We start from the raw sequence: 20,515 nt of genomic DNA on the forward strand, positions 1-20,515 counted from the left end.
CCCTCTTCTATATCTATTTCTCATATTGTATGGTCACTCTTTCCCAATGGGCACTTATATCTTATATCATCATTCATTTGTACACCCTTTGTAAAAACTAGGTCCAATCTCGCCGACTCGTCGTTTCCTCTGAATCTTGTGCATTCCTTTACTCTCTGGTCCATCATATTGTCTATCATTAGGTTCAAGAATCTTTCTCCCCAGGCTTCTTCCCCATACCACTTTCATAATTTTCCCAGTCCACTTCTTTACAGTTGAAATCTCCAACTAATATAACTTTTCTCCTTTCTTTAATGATTCTCGTTAGACTCCTTATTGTGTCATCTATCATGTCTTTATATTCTTGATTGGTCCATGAATTTGTTTATGGTGGCACATATGTTACAATGATTGTTAATTGGTCTCGTTTTTCCTTCTTGATATGGTCCCATTCTGTTTATTTCTTCTACTTCCTCTTCCAAGTTCTGCCTATCTTCGTCGTTTAGATTCTTCAGTAGGTCTTTCACTGATTTAATTTCTTCTTTTTCTCTTTTTGTCTATATTTTTATTTTTTTTCTTTTATTCCAAATACGACTACACTCTTCTTTTTTTCTGCAATTTCTCTAACTAAATTTTCTTTTGTCTTGAAGACTCCTATCATTTTGCTTGTCATTTTTACTTCTTTTTCTTTAAGTTGTTCTTGAATCACCTCCTGAAAAATCAGCCTTATCTTTCTTATCTTGGACTCTCCATGCCTGTACTTCTTTTTTAATCACGTTCTGTACTCTTTCCTCTTCCTTGTTTACTAGATCTTTCAGCTTCTCTTTTTCTTTCTCGTGTGTGTGTGTGTGTATTTACCTAGTTGTATTTACCTAGTTGTAGTTTTACAGGGCCTGGGCTTTATGCTCGTGTGGTCCCGTCTCCATATCTACACTTATCCAATTTTTCTTTAAAACCATGTACACTCTTTGCTGATACCACTTCCTCACTCAAACTGTTCCAAGTCTCAACACATCTTTGCGGGAAACTAAATTTTTAACATCTCTCAGACATCGTCCCTTCCTTAGTTTCTTACTATGCGATCTTGTGCTTCTAAAGTCATATTCTTCTCTTAGGATCAGTTTCTCATTATCCACTTCATCCATTCCGTTAATAAATTTATAAACTTGTATCAGATCCCTCTCTCTTCTCTGCTCCAAGGTTGGTAGATCCATTGCCTTTAGTCTCTCCTCATATGCCATCCCTTTAAATTCTGGAACCATTCTTATAGCCATTTTTTGTAGTCTCTCTAATTTTCTTATGTGTTTCTTTTATGGAGTCCACAGAACTCCTGCATATTCCAATCTAGGTCTTATTTTAGTACTTATCAATTTCTTCATCATTTCCTTGTCCATATAGTGAAATGCTACTCCAATATTCCTTAGCAAATTATACGTCTCTCTGAAAATTCTATCAATATGGCTTACCGGTTGATTATTTTCTTCCATTGTCACTCCCAAGTCCTTTTCCTTTTTTTACTTTTTCTAGTTCTACTCCATCTCCCATCTTATAGATTCCCACTGGTCATCTTTCACTTTTTCCCATTTCCATGACATGGCTTATGTCCACATTGAATTCCATCTCCCATTTTTTGCTCCATTTCCAGATCTTGTTAAGTCTTCCTGAAGTATTTCACAATCCTCTTTTTGTTTAATGACTCTGCACAGTTTCGCATCGTCCGCAAACAGATTTATGTAGCTGTTCACTCCCTCTGGCATGTCATTTATATATACAAGAAAAAGTATTGGCGCCAATACTGACCCCTGTGGCACTCCGCTGTCTACTGTTCTCCACTTGGACTTCATATCTTTAACCATCATCCTTATTTCTCTCCCCCTTAAGTAATTCTTCATCCATCTCAATGTGCTTCCTTTTAAGCCACCCTTCTCCTCTAACTTCCATAGTAATCTTTCATGTGGCACTTTATCAAATGCCTTTTTTAGATCTAAATAAATACAGTCAACCCATCCCTCTCTCTCTTGTACTTTATCAACTATTCTAGAGTAGAAACTCAATAAATTTGTTACACATGACCGACCTTTTCTAAAACCAAATTGGCTATTTGATAATATTTTGTTGTCTTCAAGAAACTCAATCCATTGCTTCTTTATTACTTTTTCACACATCTTGCATATTACACTAGTTAGTGATACCGGTCTGTAATTTAAAGGTTCTTCCTTCCTTCCGCTCTTATATATGGGAACCACCTCAGCTCTTTTCCACTCCACTGGCACTGTTCCATTTTCAATTGAGCATTTTATGATGTTGTATATTGGACTTGCTAGTTCTTCCCTACATTCTTTCAGTATTCTGTCTGAGACTTCATCCGGTCCCATTGCCTTTTCCTCATCTAGTTCTGTCATCAACTTTTTTTATTTCAAGCTTGGTTACTTTAATCTCTTTCATATGGACAGTCTCTCTATTACCCTGTGGTCTTTCAAATTTGGATTCCTTAGTAAAGACCTCCTGAAATTTACTATTCAACAGTTCTGCCATACTTTTTGGGTCTTCCACCATTCCGTTCTCTCCTTTTAACCTTTCTATTGTTTCTTTTTATCTTATTTTCCATTTATGAATCTGTAGAACAATTTTGGTTGTTCCTTACATTTTTTGACAATGTCCTTTTCATAGTTCTTTTCTTCCTTTCTCACCTTAGCATATTCATTTCTTGCTGTTTTGAAGTTTTCCTTATTTTCTGGATTTCTGTTTCTTCTCCACCTTTTCCATGCTCCATCTCATTTCTCCTTTGCCCTAGCACATCTTGCATTAAACCAATCTTTCTTTCCTTCTTCTTTAGGTCTATATTTGGGACATATTCCTGACCCCAGTTTTGTATATTTCCAAAATAAGTTATATTTCTCTTGAACCGTTAATGAGTTTTCCATCTCCTCCCAGTTTACGTTTTTAAAATAGTTCTTGAGATTCTCAATATCAGCCTTTCTGTAATTTAATCGGTCTCCTTTGTATGATTCATCTCTATCTTCCTTTCCTTCTTCTATATCCATTTCTAATATTACATGGTCACTCTTTCCCAATGGACACTTGTATCTTATATCATTGTTAATTGGTATATCCCTTGTAAAAACTAGGTCTAATCTTGCCGGCTCATCGTTTCCTCTGAATCTTGTGTTTTCCTTTACTCTTTGGACCATCAAATTATCTATCATTAGGTTCAGGAATCTATCTCCCCAGGCATCTTCCCCCATACCACTTTCATAATTTTCCCAGTCTATCTCCTTACAGTTGAAATCTCCAATATCACTTTTCTCCTTTCCTTAATGATTCTTGTAAGACTCCTTATTGTATCATCTATCATGTCTCTATATTCTTGGTTAGTCCATGAGTTTGTTTTTGGTGGCACATATGTTCCAATGATTGTTAACTCCTTTTTATTAATATGTACCTTAACATACAGTATTTCTGATTTTCCTTCCCAAACTCCACTTGATTTACCACTATCTCCTTCCTTAACATCATCATGACTCCTCCTCCTCCTTTACCCACTCTGTCTCTCCTCCATATATTATACCTTTTATCTATGTCTATTTTATTGCCTCATTTAACTTTGTTTCCACCAGGCATACAATATCTGGTTCTTCTTTTTTTATGTAATCTTTTAATTCTAATTTACTAGATAAAATCCCATCTATGTTTGTATACATCATTTTAATCTCTTGTTCTTATCATTTTAGTTAAACTTGCTCCATATTTTTCTCTTCTTTCTCTTTTATATACCATTTCTTTATCCTGTCTCCTATAATTCTCCAAAAATGCCTTCTTCTCCTCCTCTGACCTTTCATTATTTTTTTTCTTGCTTCTGCCACCAGTTCATTGTGTCTCTTCCTTTCCTCCTCTATTTTTATTTATTTATTCTATATATATATATATATATATATATATATATATATATATATATATATATATATATATATATATATATATATATATATATATATATATATATATATATATATATATATATATATATATATATATATCTCTTTGCAACCTTCTGTTTCTCTGAGTTTTGTTTTTCTATATAGTACTTCTTCTGCTGCTGCTTGTGATTTTAGTAATATCTTAATTGGTCTCACTGTTCCTTCTTGATATGGTCCCATTCTATGGATTTCTTCTACTTCCTCTTCTAAGTTCTGTCTATCCTCGTCATTCAGATGTTTTAGTAGGTCTTTTATTGATTTCATTTCGTCTTTTTCCCTTCTTGGTCTATATTTAACATTTTTTCTTTCAGTCCAAAATAATTACACTCTTCTTTTTTTCTGCAATTTCTCTTACTAAATTTTCTTTTTTCTTGAGGACTCCTATCATTTTGCTTGTCATATTTTCATCTCTTTCTTTTAACTGTTCTTGAAATACTTCTTGAAATGATTCCTTGTCTTTCTTATCTTGGATTCTCCATGCTTGTACTTCTTTTTTAATCACGTCTTGTACTCTTTCTTCTTCTTTGTTAACTAGATCTTTTAGCTTTTCTTTTCTTTCTCGGCTTTACCAGTCCTTCTTCCATCAATTTCTTGTAGTTCGCTATTTGGACTTTTAATTCTTCATTTTCGGTTCTTAGCCTAGTTTCGTTTTCTTCCACTCTTTTTATCCTTTCTTTCAATTTCTGGAGCTCTTTATCCTGTTCTTCATTCTCTTTCATTTCCATACTCTCCTTTATCAATTTATCTAATTTCGTTCGATAGTCAAGACTCTATCAAATAGTGAAGTTTCCAGTATCAAAGCCTTCAAATTCTCCTCCTCCCTCACCAACATTGTCATCATCAGCTTTCATTCTTTCCTTGTCACATACCTGCATTTAGATGGAATCTCTTTCTCACTCATTATTATTTAACACTGTATTCATGATGAGTCCACACTTTTCGCCCAGGCCACTGTAAACCCAAACAAAGGTAGTGAAGATCAGCTGATTCTCAGCACTATTCTCTTCCTCTCACTCTCTCTGTGTGTGTGTGTGTGTGTGTGTGTGTGTGTATTTACCTAGTTGTATTTACCTAGTTGTAGTTTTACAGGGCCTCTTTATGCTCTGTCCCGTCTCCATATCTACACTTATCCAATCTTCTTTAAAAGTGTGCACACTCTTTGCAGACACTACTTCTTCATCTAAACTGTTCCACGTCTCAATACATCTCTGCAGGAAACTATATTTTTTAATATCTCTCAGACATCTTCCCTTGTGTATTTACCTAGTTGTATTTACCTAGTTGTAGTTTTACCTGGGCTTTATGCTCGTTGGCCCTATCTCCATATCTACACTTATCCAATCTTACTTTAAAAGTGTGCACACTCATTGTAGACACTACTTCTTCATCTAAACTGTTCCACGTCTCAATACATCTCATGGAAACTATATTTTTAATATCTCTCAGACATCTTCCTTTCTCAGCTTTTTACTATGCGATCTTGTGCTTTTCATACATATGTGTGATGTCATATTCTTCTCTCAAGATCAGTTTCTCATTGTCCACTTGGTCTATTCCGTTGATCAATTTATAGACTTGTATCAGGTCTCCTCTCTCCTTCTTTGTTCCAAGGTTGGTAGATCCATAGCCTTTAGTCTCTCCTCATATGTCATCCCTTCAAGTTCTGGGACCATTCTTGTAGCCATTTTTGTAGCCTCCAATTTTCTTATGTGTTTCTTTTGATGATCCACACTACTCCTGCATATTCCAATCTAGGTCTTATTATAGTATTTATCAATTTCTTCATCATTTCTTTGTCCATGTAGTGAAATGCTACTCCAATATTCCTCAGCAAATTATATGTTTCTCTAAAAATTCTATCAATATGGTTTACTGGTTGATTGTTTTCTTCCATCGTCACTCCTAAGTCCTTTTCCTTTTTTACTTTCTCCAGTTCTACACCATCTCCCATCTTATAGATTCCCACAGGTCGTCTTTCACTCTTTCCCATTTCCATGACATGGCTTTTGTTCACATTGAATTCCATTTCCCACTTCTTACTCCATTCCCAGATCTTATTTAGGTCTTCTTGCAGTATTTCACAATCCTCCTTTTGCTTTATAACTCTGCACAGTTTCGTATCATCCGCAAACAAATTTATGTAGCTGTTCACTCCTTCTGGCATGTCGTTAATATAAATGAGGAAAAGTATTGGTGCCAATAATGAACCCCTGTGGCACTCCGCTTTCTACTGCTCTCCACTTGGACTTCATATCTTTAACTACCGTCCTTATTTCTCTCCCCCTCAAATAATTTTCTATCCATCTCAATGTGCTTCCTTTTAAGCCACCCTTCTCCTCTAACTTCCACAGTAATCTTGTGTGTGGCACTTTGTCAAACGCCTTTTTTAAATCCAAGTAGATGCAGTCAACCCATCCCTCTCTCTGTGTGTGTGTGTGTGTGTGTGTGTGTGTGTGTGTGTGTGTGTGTGTGTGTGTGTGTATTTACCTAATTGTATTTACCTAATTGTAACATACGGAAAGGAGCTATGCTCGTGTGTCCCGTCTCCATATCTACTAATGTCCAGCTTTTCTTAAAATCATGAATATTCCTTGCTTGACCACTTCCACGTCTAAACTATTCCATGCTTCCACCCTTCTATGAGGAAGCTATATTTTTCACATCTCTCCTATAAGTGGCCATTTTAGTTTTTTCCATGCCCTCTCGACACTCTTTCATTCCACATACACAGATCTTCCCTATCCATTTTTCCATGCCAATCATCACTCTGTATATTGCTATCAGGTCTCCCCTTTCTCTTCTGTTTTCCAGGGTCAAGTTGCATTCTGTTCAGTCTGTCTTCATAAGTCAAATCTCTTAAGTCAGGCACCATTTTTGTTGCAGCCCTCTGTACTTTCTCTAGTTTCCTTATGTGTTTCTTTAAGTTCAGCCCACTGTATTGTTGCATATTCAAGCCTTGGTCTTATCATTGCAGTAATTATTTTCTTCATTTCTTCATCTAAATATCTGAACGCCACTCTTATGTTCCTCAATAAGTTCAATACTTCTCCAATTATTTTGTTTATATGTCTCTCTGGCGATAGGTCATTGGTAATTGTCACCCCAAGGTCTTTTCTTCATGACTGGTTTTATGTCTTCATTTCCTATCTTGTACATACTCCTGATTCTTCTTTCACTCTTGCCAAACTCTAATTTCTTGCATTTTGTCGTGTTGAACTCCATTTGCCATGTACAGCTCCATTTCCATATTCTGTCCAAGTCTTCCTGGAGTAGTTCGCAATCTTTGTCACATCTCAGTTTTCTTAACAATTTTGCATCGTCTGCAAATAGGCTCACATAACTGGACACCCCATCCACCATGTCATTTATGTAGACCGCGAACATTACTGGTGCCAACACTGATCCCTGTGGGACTCCACTCTCCACCAAGCCCCATTCTGATGGTCTGTCCTTAATTATTGTGTGTGTGTGTGTGTGTGTGTGTGTGTGTGTGTGTGTGTGTGTGTGTGTGTGTGTGTGTGTGTGTGTGTGTATTTACCTAATTGTATTTACCTAATTGTAACATACGGGAAAAGAGCTATGCTCGTGTTGTCCCGTCTCCATATCTATTAATGTCCAGCTTTTTCTTAAAATCATGAATATTCCTTGCGTTGACCACTTCCACGTCTAAACTATTCCATGCTTCCACCCTTCTATGAGGGAAGCTATATTTTTTCACATCTCTCCTATAAGTGGCCATTTTAGTTTTTCCCATGCCCTCTCGACATTCTTCCATTCCACATACACAGATCTTCCCTATCCATTTTTCCATGCCAATCATCACTCTGTATATTGCTATCAGGTCTCCCTTTCTCTTCTGTTTTCCAGGGTTGGAAGTTGCATTCTTTTCAGTCTGTCTTCATAAGTCAAATCTCTTAAGTCAGGCACCATTTTCGTTGCAGCCCTCTGTACTTTCTCTAGTTTCCTTATGTGTTTCTTTAAGTTCGAGCCCACTGTATTGTTGCATATTCAAGCCTCGGTCTTATCATTGCAGTAATTATTTTCTTCATCATTTCTTCATCTAGATATACGAACGCCACTCTTATGTTCCTCAATAAGTTCAATACTTCTCCAATTATTTTGTTTATATGTCTCTCTGGCGATAGGTCATTGGTAATTGTCACCCCAAGGTCTTTTTCTTCATGACTGGTTTTATGTCTTCATTTCCTATCTTGTACATACTCCTGATTCTTCTTTCACTCTTGCCAAACTCTATTTTCTTGCATTTTGTCGTGTTGAACTCCATTTGCCATGTACAGCTCCATTTCCATATTCTGTCCAAGTCTTCCTGGAGTAGTTCGCAATCTTTGTCACATCTCACTTTTCGTAACAATTTTGCATCGTCTGCAAATAGGCTCACATAACTGGACACCCCATCCACCATGTCATTTATGTAGACTGCGAACATTACTGGTGCCAACACTGATCCCTGTGGAACTCCACTCTCCACCAATCCCCATTCTGATGGTCTGTCCTTAATTATTGTTCTCATTTCTCTTCCTACCAAAAGTCTTCCATCCATTTTAGTAAACTGCCATGCACTCCTCCTACCATTTCAAGTTTCCAGATCAGTCTCTGGTGTGGTACCTTATCAAAGGCCTTTTTTAAATCCAGATATATTCCATCAGCCCAACCATCTCTTTCCTGTATTACATCTATCACCCTCGAATAGTAACATATCAGGTTTGTCGTGCATGAACGCCCTTTCCTAAAACCAAATTGACACTCACAAAGTATGTCATTTTTCTCCAAGAAGTCTGTCCATCTAGTCTTCACCACCCTCTCACACATCTTAGCTACCACACTTGTAAGTGACACTGGTCTATAGTTCAATGGGTCTCTCTTGTTACCTGATTTATAGATTGGGACAATGTTAGCTCTTTTCCAGTCTTGGGGCACTACGCCTTCCCTTAATGAGGCATCAATTACTTCACAAACTTTTTCTGCCAATTGCTCCCTGCATTCTCTTAAAATCCATCCTGATACCCCATCAGGTCCCACAGCTTTTCTCACTTCTAAACTCCCCATCATGTTCTTGATCTCCTCCACCGTTACTTGAAACTCCTTCATAATCCCTTTCTGTTCCATTACCAGTGGTTTGTCAAAAGCAGTCTCCTTTGTGAATACCTTCCGAAAGCATCCATTCATAGCCTCTGCCATTTCCCTGGGATCTTCACTGTATACTCCATTTACTTCTAAACTTTCAATACTTTCTCTATTTTTGATGTTGTTGTTCACATGTCTGTAAAAAAGCCTTGGTTGGTCTTTACATTTATCAATTATATCCTTTTCTTGTTTCTTTCTTTCTTCTCTTCTAATCAACACATATTCATTTCTTGCTCTTTTGTAACTTTCCCACTGCTTAATCCGTCTTTTCCTTCTCCACCTCTTCCATGCATCCTCTTTTCTTGTTCTAGCCTTTTCACATCTATCGTTAAACCAGTCCTGCTTTCCAACTTCTCTATGTTGTCTTATTGGTACAAATTTTTCTCACCTTCTTTGTATATTTTTATAAATTCCTTCCACTTTTCATTTGCTCCTTAGCACTCTTGAATTTCATCCAATTTGTCTCTTGAAAGAATTTCTTTAGGTTTCCAAAATCTGTCTTGGCATAATTCCATCTTCCCACTTTATATTCTTCATTTCTTCTAGATTTCTCTTCGTCTATCACCTTGAACTCCAAAACTGCATGATCACTCTTTGCTAAAGGGCACTCCACCCTCATCTCCTCAATGACCATTGGCTCTGTACTAAAGACCAAGTCCAGTCTTGACGATGCTCCCTCTCCTCCAAACCTAGTATCTTCTTTGACCCACTGAGTTAACACATTTTCCATTGCCAGTGTCAATAGTGTATTTCCCCATGTTGTCTCTGATCCTTCCATTGACCAGTCCTCCCAACACACCTCTTTACAATTAAAATCTCCCATCATTATAGTTCGTTCACAGCCACCCAACATTTCTTCCAGACATGTTCCTGTATCACTTATCATTTCTTCATATTCCTGTACTGACCATGCATTTGTCTTAGGTGGTACGTACACCACTATGTAGTGCCTCTTTTTTCCTTCATTAGTTTCTGCTCTGATCTTTAGCACTTCTGCCTTTCCCATACCTTTTTCACTTGATCCACCTTTATATCTTTTTTAACCAGCAACATCACTCCTCCTCCCATCTTACCTACTCTATTTCTTTTCCAAACGTTATATTTCCCTTCTCCAACCTTCATCAGGTCTTCTCCTCTCTCAGTTTTGTTTCAGTAAGACCCACAATATCTGGGTTCTTGTCCCTCAAGTAATCGTTGAGTTCTAAAATCCCCGATATCACTCCATTTATGTTGGAATACATTACATTTCGCTCATATGTAAGTTTCTTTAGTCCTTTCTTGCTGTACTTTTCTGGGTTATGAACCACTTCCTCAGTCTCATATCCAAGATTCTCCAGAAAAACTCTTTCTTCTCTTCTTCTGTCCTCTCTTCATTTTTTTCAAAGCCTCCTTTCTCAACTCATTTAACATTTCTCTTTCCTTTTCACCGAGATCTCTTCTCAACCAAATCTTCCTTGTTGTTTCCTGCTGGGCTAGCCTCCATGACTTCTCCACCAATTCATCTACATCCTTTTGTGACTTAAGTTTGATTCTTATTGGCCTCATACCTTCTCTTGTGAACTTTCCAATTCTATGGAAGTCCTCTATTTCTTGTACTAGGTCTTTTCCTCCTCTTGCACCACATTAATGATATTATTTATCACCTTTTTATGTTTTCTCTCTCTCCATTTTACTCGGTGTCTTATCCTCCTCCACACCAAATATCACCACACATCTCTTTTTGTCTACAGTTTCCCTCACCAATGTCTCATTTGACTTAATAACCTTCACCACTTTCTCAGCTATCTTCTCTTCTATGATCTGTTGATCTATAATTTCAGCAAGGCCCAAAGTTTTCTCCCTGACTCTTTGATTTCCTTTTCCAGACTTGCAACTTTGTAATTTACCTCCTTTCTTTCCACTTCCTGACTTTTTTCCATTCAGCCTGCTTCTCCATCACTTTTCCTAGAGATTCTCCACATTTTTCGCAATTCACTTTAATTAGCTTAACTTCCTCTTTCAGTGCTGCATTTTCCTTCTTCATATCGGCACAGTCTCTTTTACATTGTCATAACTCGTTTCCAGGCCCTCATACTTTTCAAACAGTTTTTCAATTTTACCTTCTAACTCCAGAATTTTCTTCACATAAGTGCTCTTCTCCATTATTCCTTGAAACCCTGTGAAGTCTGATTCCTCTTTCGAGTTCACGGCCGCCATGTTGCGCAGACGTAAACAAACCAGCTGATGGCTCAAACGCAGGCTACAGTTTATATTTACCTTCACTGGACATTATTTTGCTAATCAACAGTTAACATGACTATATGGAGACGGGACAAACATTACCAGCTCCTTTCCCACCTTGGTTACTCTTAGGTAACTGTAGAATTATAGATGATTGCTCTGGAGCTCAGCGACCACCTCCGCCATCGACGATGTCCCGTGTGTGTGTGTGTGTGTGTGTGTGTGTGTGTGTGTGTGTGTGTGTGTGTGTGTGTGTGTGTGTGTGTGTGTGTGTGTCTCTCTTCTCTCACATAGGGTTTGTTTACTACAGTGTTGTCACCATGAGACTGGTAGCAATCCAAGGAGAACATGGTGTGCAAAACTAGTAAAGTTTAATTCCTTATGCAAGTGAATACAACAGCAGAGTCTAACACTGTCTCTACTCTCATCACTCTTCTTACAGACAAGTTTTCTAAGTCACTGTTCCTCTTCTTACTTGCACACTGACTTCTACTTTACTGCTTACTGCTTATTTTCTTCTTCCAACTTAATACTGACTTTTTTTTGGCTCATTACCTCCTTTATACAATATTTGTTACATCTAGATAATTCTACTATATTACAGAGCCTCCTCAATCATCTTGGTCACATCACATCACATAAGATCTACAGCGTTACAATACACAATACAAAATTAACCCCATACCAGAATACTAGACTGAGCTCTGCCCATGTGTGGCAGGGAGCAAGACAAGACAGCTTGATTCCTGTCCCGTCTCCCAACGGATGATGTAACTAACTAACTACAATCTAGTCTTCCCAAGAGTTTTCAGATTTTTAATGGCATAAAAATACATATGATATTCTAAACCAAATTTTATTCTCTCAATACCAATCTTGAAGGCCATATGAAAAACTAATCAGGTTTTCACATAAAGCTACATACACTCACAGACGCTATCAGCACACACCTGTTTGAGCACAAGGCGTCGCACATCCTCAGCCGGGTGAAGGAAACCCCTCAGTAGCTCGGCCTTGAACCTCTCCATAGCCTCCAAGGGGCTGACACATGGCAGAAGCTGAGACATCACATGCACGGCAAGCTCAATCTGCTCACTGGGGAAAGACACAATTGTAAGGTCTGTCTTTTCTTTCTTTTTCTAATTTTCTTTTCATGTGAGACAGTTATATGGCAATCAAAAGGGTGGAAAAAGGCCCACTGAGATGCCAATCCTATCTGCTTGTCACATTCAACAGAACCATTACATCTCACCAAATATCAATTATAGCAAATGTTCAACACATCTTGCTAGGGCTTGTTGTACTTCCTTGCATTTTGTAATGAATCTTACTTTTATGGACACTAGTGGTTCTCTGTAAAAACATCTTGTTTCTGATGTAATGGTCCCACAATATAATATCAAAATCTACCACAGGAAAACCTTTATTAGTGTTATATCACAAAAGCACACACTTTTACTTCATCAATTTTTTTAATTCATTATATACAGTCAACTCTCGATCAACATGATGGTTGCGTTCCTGGAGACGTCGTGTTATTCAAAATCGCATCACTCAGACAAATTTTCCTAAAGAAAACAATGGTAATGGGGAAGGTGACAGTTACATTCCTGGTCACTGGGAAAGTCTGCCTATTTTTGTTATTGAAACCTTGAAAAACAGACATTCTCATTTTATTAGCTCTAATGATACGCAACATGCTCTCCCTCAGTTCTGTTGCATGGACAATCACTGAGATCTTCTCCCCTAGCATAGTGATCTAACACTTTCAGCTTCTTTCCAATGATTACAATCTTCCTTGATTTTTTGGAATCACTTTCCTGTGATGGACGCTTGGATGCCAGAGTAAAAGGGATCACAAGAAAAAAAAGCAGCCACCAATTGGCGGCGGCTGCTGCTTCTTTTTCTTCTTGTGATCCCTTTTAGCTTGTGTGTTGCTTTCACCATAATATTTGTGTTTCCATCCCTCTATTACCTGCTATAATGGATATCATATTTTTGTATTCACATATGATCGTGCCATGTGGATCAGCTTGATTCCGTGGCACTGAGTGATAGTTCAGAAATACTCAGCTGTTCCTTCTCACAGTCCTCACTTCTCATTCTAGAGCTAACCCACACTGTGAGTGGATCATTTTCAGCATTTTCACCTTGTGTCCTATAATATGGCATTCAAGCGTGGCATGGTAAGCCTTGTAAAAACCTAATAAAAATGTTGTTTTGCAAACATAAATGTATACATGAGACAGTAACACCTCCTTGGGAGGTGGTTTTACCAGCAACCTGCTAGCAACCTCATTACTATGGCAACAATGTCTCCCTATGTGTTTGTGGATACCATTTCTTGGCAAGAAGTTGCTCCACTCAGTGTTAAGTTTCTTGGATCTTGGCCCCATGCAGGTCCCACCAAAAGCACCATGGGTGCATGTGATATCATCGAGTCACGTTAACTTGCATTAAATCAAATAAATAATGTTATTTAATTGTGTCCCCTTAAATATCAAATTGCGTTAAACTGAAATCACGTTATTCAAACTTGCATTAATCAAGAGTTGACTGTACATACATATACATTTATTATTATTATCATACCGTGGCTGTTAAAAAAAAAATGTACACAAAATATATGCAAGAAAAATCTCCACATACAATATAGTATACTTTTTTGCTTCTGTAATCCTGGCAACTAAAAATTAGGCAGAGCTACTGATGATTTGGTGGTGTTGAGCCAGGCTCAAACCATCGCTCCATAGCAACCCACTTTCCAGTGAAACCCATGAGCTCTACAAGAGATAAGTTTATGTATGCTGCTCCTGATAATTCCTTTTTTTACTTTCTCATCAACTTTGGTGCTCTTAAACTTGCCTTTCAGTATCCAGGATTGGATGTACCAAGCTTAGTATGGAAGAAAAGACCAGGGCCCTTCCCTTATTAGAGCAGGGAAGTCTGTTATTCATGTGGCTGCTGACTTGAAGGTGACAAAGAGGGCAATCTAAAACTTGAAACATGTCACTGCTGCCCAGCTCTCCATTACCATTCCTTCAAGAAAGGCAGGCTCTGGGGCACTCAGGAAGACTTCCCCTCGCACAGACAAGTTCTTACGGCAATAAATGATGACAAAACCATCCACTTCAGCTATTGGCTAAGAAGAAACACCCAGATTTACTGAAAAATGTTACTTTTAAAACAATACATCAGCTTCAGAAAGACATCAAACTGCCAGCTTGATGCACTGCCAAGAAGCCCCTGCTCACGGAGCCAAAGAAGAAAAGGCTGGAATTTTTCAGGAAATACAAGGACTGGATATCACAGCAGTGGCAGAACATCATGTTTAGTAATGAAAGTACATTCAGGCTGGTCAGAGGAGGCTCCAAGATCGTCCATCACCCCTTCGATGTGTCAAGATACGACACCCTCTACACAGTGAAGACGGTGAAACATCCAGATGATGTGATGATGTGGGGTGCCTTCAGTGGGGAAAAATGAGAAGGGGTGGACTGTATTTCCTCCCCCAAAAATGTGACAATGAAAGCAAGTACAGTAATTATATCAAGGTTTTGAGGGACCACATGCTCACACTCTGGGACATTCAAGGCTGTGATTATTTTAAGCACAATAGTGGTCTCTCCCACAGGTCCAAGGAAGTGAAAAAGTTCCTTTCTGATCAGATCATTAGCATTTTGGAGTGGCAAGGCAATTTCCCAGACTTGAACCCTGTTGAAAATAATATTAAGAAAAGACGCAACCAACCAGCATCCGAGACATGAAGAAGGCACTCAAGCAGTTGAGGGTGAAAATGAGTACCACTCATTTCATTGATCTCACCAATTCAATGCTAAGGAGGATTCAGTTTGTACTGAAGAATAAGGGGAACATGTCTAAATACTAAGTGTAGCATCAAAATGAAAATAAAAGGCCATTAAGTTGTTCCTTTTGATTTTGATTATCCAAAATCCTTAGCGTATACATTTTATTATTTTTTTTTGGCGCTATATTATTTCTTTTCTGGAAATATAAACTTTACTGATTCATATTCTTTTGAAATATAAATTAGTTTATAACCTGATATTTCATGGATAACGTAAGGGTGGAAAAACAAAAACTACTAATAATTTGCAGGAAAAATAACATGCAGATTGATTAATAAATAGGCCAAAGACTACCAAAAAAATTTTTTAGTCCAAAAAAAAAATGGTAGGCTAGCTATATTTCAATATTCCCAGGCAGAAATTCAGACCAAGAGACAGACTGGCAAGTCATGGTGGGGCTGTAGCTAATAAATTCCATATCTGATGGCTCATAAGACACACCTTTTTCTACAAAAAAATCTCAGGAAATGACCCTGCATCCTATGAGGCCAAGGTTCAGTATTGAGACAGTGGTTGGTGGCAACAGAGGCTCAAAAATTAAATCCTAGACATCTTTACAGATGTGAACAAAGTGATGATAGGTACTACACCACAAAAGTCTTTCTTTCAAGGTACTACCAATATTTAATAGGTCATGCTTACTGGTAATTCACATAGAATGACACCAGTCAGGAAGAATTTCCCAAGTGACCACACACCACGCACTGTATACACCAAAACAAATGCAATTGATGTTGGTGATCTTGATCTTGACACAGGTAAACTTCACTGAGTTCTTTAGTGTGATGCCATTACTCCTTGATTTAAGACATACTTTCATACAATTAAAATTGCACCTATGTTTTAACATTACCTTGCATACATGTAAAAAAAAAATGATGATATTACAAAATATGATCATCAGCTCTGTAGTCTCCAACTCTTTCACAGTCAATGCCAACACCATATGCCAGGTATATGTTTACATCTCACAAGTCACAGCAAAGATCAAAGTTTTTAAATGCAAAATATAGAGTAGGAGCCCAGGAGGGTCAGCCTAGCTGAAAAGTATACCAATTTTCCTTTGTATAGTGTCGTAGGGAGCATATGACAGATCATCAAATTGGGAGTCTGCCGGGTACCCTGTGGTGGATGTCGCTGTCAGAGCTAAAACAATAATCCAGGATTATTGAGCTAGGTCAGCTCAAAAGTGTACCACATGAGATTCCTATTTGATTATACTACATAGATACACAAGTTCTTATCTGGTATTGCCAGACATTTACAGTGGTGGGTTGGCCCTGCCAGACTTACGTACTTGTCCCACCAAAATTGACCTAGACTAGCTGAAATCCATACCACTTGAAACCAACTGGAAAATGTTCGGCATCACCCCAGGTACCATGAATGAGCATTGCCAGACAGTTTTAGAGGTGGGAAACCCCTGCCAGACACACCCAAAAGACTACACCCAAAAGTTGAGCTAGATCAACTGAAATCCGTACCACTTGAAACCAACCGGGAAATGTTCGGCATCACCCCAGATACCATGCATGAGCATTGCCAGACAGTTTCAGAGGTGGGAAATCCCTGCCAGACACACCCAAAAGACTACACCTCTATAAATTTTGCTGGATTACCAACAATACTAAAGTACATTTAATAAGACATTGAAGATTTATATACATAAAGCTGTCTGTAAAGAACGGAGTTTGATTTAAAAGGGTGTTGGGTGAAAACAGCACATTGGGGCTTGAGAGGGTGGAAAGAGGGGGGGGGAGAAGGAAATGTACGTGGCATGGAATGGCCAGGCTGTTTAACACCAAAATAGTATACAGATTTTATAATGAAGTAATTCTGGTACATACATGGTTAACAGATCCAGCATTGGATGGCCAGGCTGTTTGATACCAAAGTTCTATACAGATTTTATAATGAATTGTTCCGGTCAAGGCGCTGAGGTACCACACCTGTCTCGACAAATACGTGGAAAACTCCATCAAAGATAGTGAGAGGAAGCTGTGCGGGGCTGAGGATGCAACATACACAATCACTGGAACAGAGCAGACAATCAGGCATAAAGGATCTGCTGAGTAATGAAATGTTAAAAAATGAGTTAGGGAAGTTCCTTCTGAAGGAGTGGAAGAACCACTACAACAGTGTACTGAATGGAAAGGTACTGTATGCCTCCTTAGGTGGAGAATGCTTCCAGTACACTCCAACAAATGGATGCTAAGAAATCAAAATGACCACCCCAGCTCATCTGCAGGCTGACCATGAGGAAGCAGATACACTCATTGCTTTTCATCTGATCAACATCACTGCAAGTAAAGTCCCTGTGCGAGCATCCCATACCGATGTTTTCGTGATACTTGTAGGCATGCTTGGAAATCAACGGCGTGAGGTCAGGTCCATGAAGACGGTTATCATGGACTATGGCAATGGTAACAGCAGACGATTCATCAATGTAAGCAATATCGTCGAGATCCTTGAGGAATGAAAACCAGGGCTCCCCAGAGCACTGCCAGGTTACCATGCCTTCACTGGATGCGATTTCACTGCAGCGTTTTACAGGTACATCTACATATATTACTTGCATAATCTGAATATGCAGGTGCACAGCAGAGTGTTATGCTAAAGAAAAAAACAAGTACATTAGAGAAAACTGACGAGACTGGTGTGATGTAACATGAGTCAGTTTTTAAATACATGAACTGGTTTTTAAATAATTTCAGGAAAGGCAAAGTCAAACCCCTTGATATCATTGAGAAAGATGACACTGGATGCTTCCTCAGACTGTTCTCCAACATGCATGAGGTTGATTCTGCTATTGATTTGGAGGTTGCCTCTGAATTCGTCTGCAGGGTGTATGGCCAAAGCAAGGAACAAGATGTGGATAAAGCCCGATATTGTAAACTGCTACAAATGTCTGGCAAAGTTGATAAGGTACTATTTCGATAAAACTGGGATACTCTTCAGATGTGAATTTTACTAAAGTGTTCTTACCTATCAAACAAATGACATTTGACATGTCGGCTTATAATTTGCTATCCTTTCAGGAAAACCCACTGGCCAACATTAAGAAGATTGATTGTGCGTTGTTACCACCATCACTTAGGGCACTTAAGAAAAAGTTACTGAGGGCTCACTACGTCACTATTCTGTGGAGCCATGCTGATACATCACTCCCCAGTCAAGGCCTCGACCCCACAGATTATGGTTGGTGCCGTAAGGAGAACTTGTTGCAACTGAAATGGTTTGATGGGGGGGTCTGAGGATGGAAAATGTGTATTAACATTCATGTTTGATCCAAAAATATGTCTTGGGAAGTGTTCTTTTGGGACATTTTTGTGCGTATACATAGTGTGGGTAAGTTCACTGAAATTTATTTGGCTTACTTTCCAATGATGACTGATTTATAACAAAACGAACCATGAGACTCTGAACTGTAGTATGTCGTGGGCACTTTGACCAAGGTACAATGGACTTGAGCATCCTCAAGGGGCTATATGCCATTTTCCAGCCAAGTTGTGTTATAAAAAAAATGTATATAATTCATTATAAAATCTGTATAGAATTTTGGTATCAAACAGCCTGGCCATCCAATGCCAGATCTGTTAACCATGTATGTACCAGAATTACTTCATTATAAAATCTATATACTATTTCGGTGTTAAACAGCCTGGCCATCCCATGCCATGTACATTTCCCTCTCCCCCCCCTCTCCACACTCTCAAACCCCAATGTGCTGTTCTCACCCAATGCCCTTTTAAATCAAACTCCATTCTTTACAGACAGCTTTATGTATATGAATCTTCAATGTCCTATTAAATGTACTTTAATATTGTTGGTAATCCAGCAAAATTTATAGAGGTGTAGTCTTTTGGGTGTGTCTGGCAGGGGTTTCCCACCTCTGAAACTGTCTGGCAATGCTCATTCATGGTACCTGGGGTGATGCCGAACATTTTCCAGTTGGTTTCAAGTGGTACGGATTTCAGCTGGTCTAGGTCAATTTTGGTGGGACAAGTACGTAAGTCTGGCAGGGCCAACCCACCACTGTAAATGTCTGGCAATACCAGATAATAACTTGTGTATCTATGTAGTATAATCAAATAGGAATCTTATGAGGTACACTTTTGAGCTGACCTAGCTCAATAATCCTGGATTATTGTTTTAGCTCTGACAGCGACACCCACCACAGGGTACCCGGCAGACTCCCACTTTGATGATCTGTCATATGCTCCCTACGACACTATACAAAGAAAAATTGGTATACTTTTCAGCTAGGCTGACCCTCCTGGGCTCCCGGTCTAATACTTGGATCTAATAATGATCTAAATGCATGTGAGTCTTCAAATATCAGGTGAAATCCTTCACTTCATATTCAAATCTCAAACCTGCTCATTTATCTAATTATTTTTTTTTTTCATTTCAGTGTCTTCCAAAAGCAGGTGTGTCTTATGAGCCATCAAATACAGTAAATATGAAAACATTTGGTAGATAAGACAAGGCAAGCCACTTTTTTTACTAATATTTTTTGGCTCTCAATCCCCAGCAAACTAAAAAACTTGTGGGAAAACAGGTTTCTTATTTCTTTTTAAGAGGAGAAAGCTGGCTAAAAGCAACAGAGAATAAAAAAAAAAAAAGCCCACTTAGAGTGCCATTCCATGTGCAGGTCCAAGATGGTTAGCAAAAGAAAGGAATAAATGTCTTTTTTATGTATATCAAATATTATATATATATATATATATATATATATATATATATATATATATATATATATATATATATATATATATATATATATATATTCTATGCCTATAAAATAAACATTACAGATAGCGCCCATGTGGATGCTCATGGATGACATTTAAACTTAGTCGCTGTGAGGACGAGTGTGCTATTCTTGGGTTAGCTGTTGTTTGGTGGGACGTCTTACAAGTTTTCTGGCGTCCTATAGTCCTGCTCGTCTAACAATGTGGATTGGGTGCGGCCCCCATGGGAAATAGTAGGAGTACAGCATTGCCATATCTTTAATCCATTGTTGGCTATCCCCCCTCTCCCTCTTCCTCCCTCTCTCTTACCCCTCCCTCTTCCTCCACCTCTCTTTCTTCCTGGTCAAGGACACCAGCTGACCTCCCATCACCTGTATGGATGGCGGGCGTGATTGGTGTTGCTGCCATGAGGATTTGAATGTATTTTTTTTTTCCTATGTCAGCTTATTTTAAAGTACTTTTCTTCACGATATAATGTAATTATAACTATGGAACTATTTACCCATCCCAAACCGCAAGGAAACCTCTTTATAAGTATGTTATTCTTTTTTAGCAACACTGTAAAATATGT

The 20,515-nt window shown here is 38.3% G+C and overlaps 1 protein-coding gene across 1 annotated transcript in view; it reads right to left on the reverse strand.

Moving 5' to 3' along the window:
- Nucleotides 1-20,515, reverse strand: part of LOC123514191 (26S proteasome non-ATPase regulatory subunit 5-like) — a 71,203-nt gene that overhangs the window by 32,368 nt on the left and 18,320 nt on the right. The window contains 1 exon segment of the mRNA XM_045271848.1: nt 12,272-12,416. Within this exon segment, the coding sequence (XP_045127783.1) occupies nt 12,272-12,416 (145 nt within the window).

Source organism: Portunus trituberculatus, chromosome 5, assembly GCF_017591435.1.
Source record: "Portunus trituberculatus isolate SZX2019 chromosome 5, ASM1759143v1, whole genome shotgun sequence".
NCBI lineage: Eukaryota > Metazoa > Arthropoda > Malacostraca > Decapoda > Portunidae > Portunus > Portunus trituberculatus.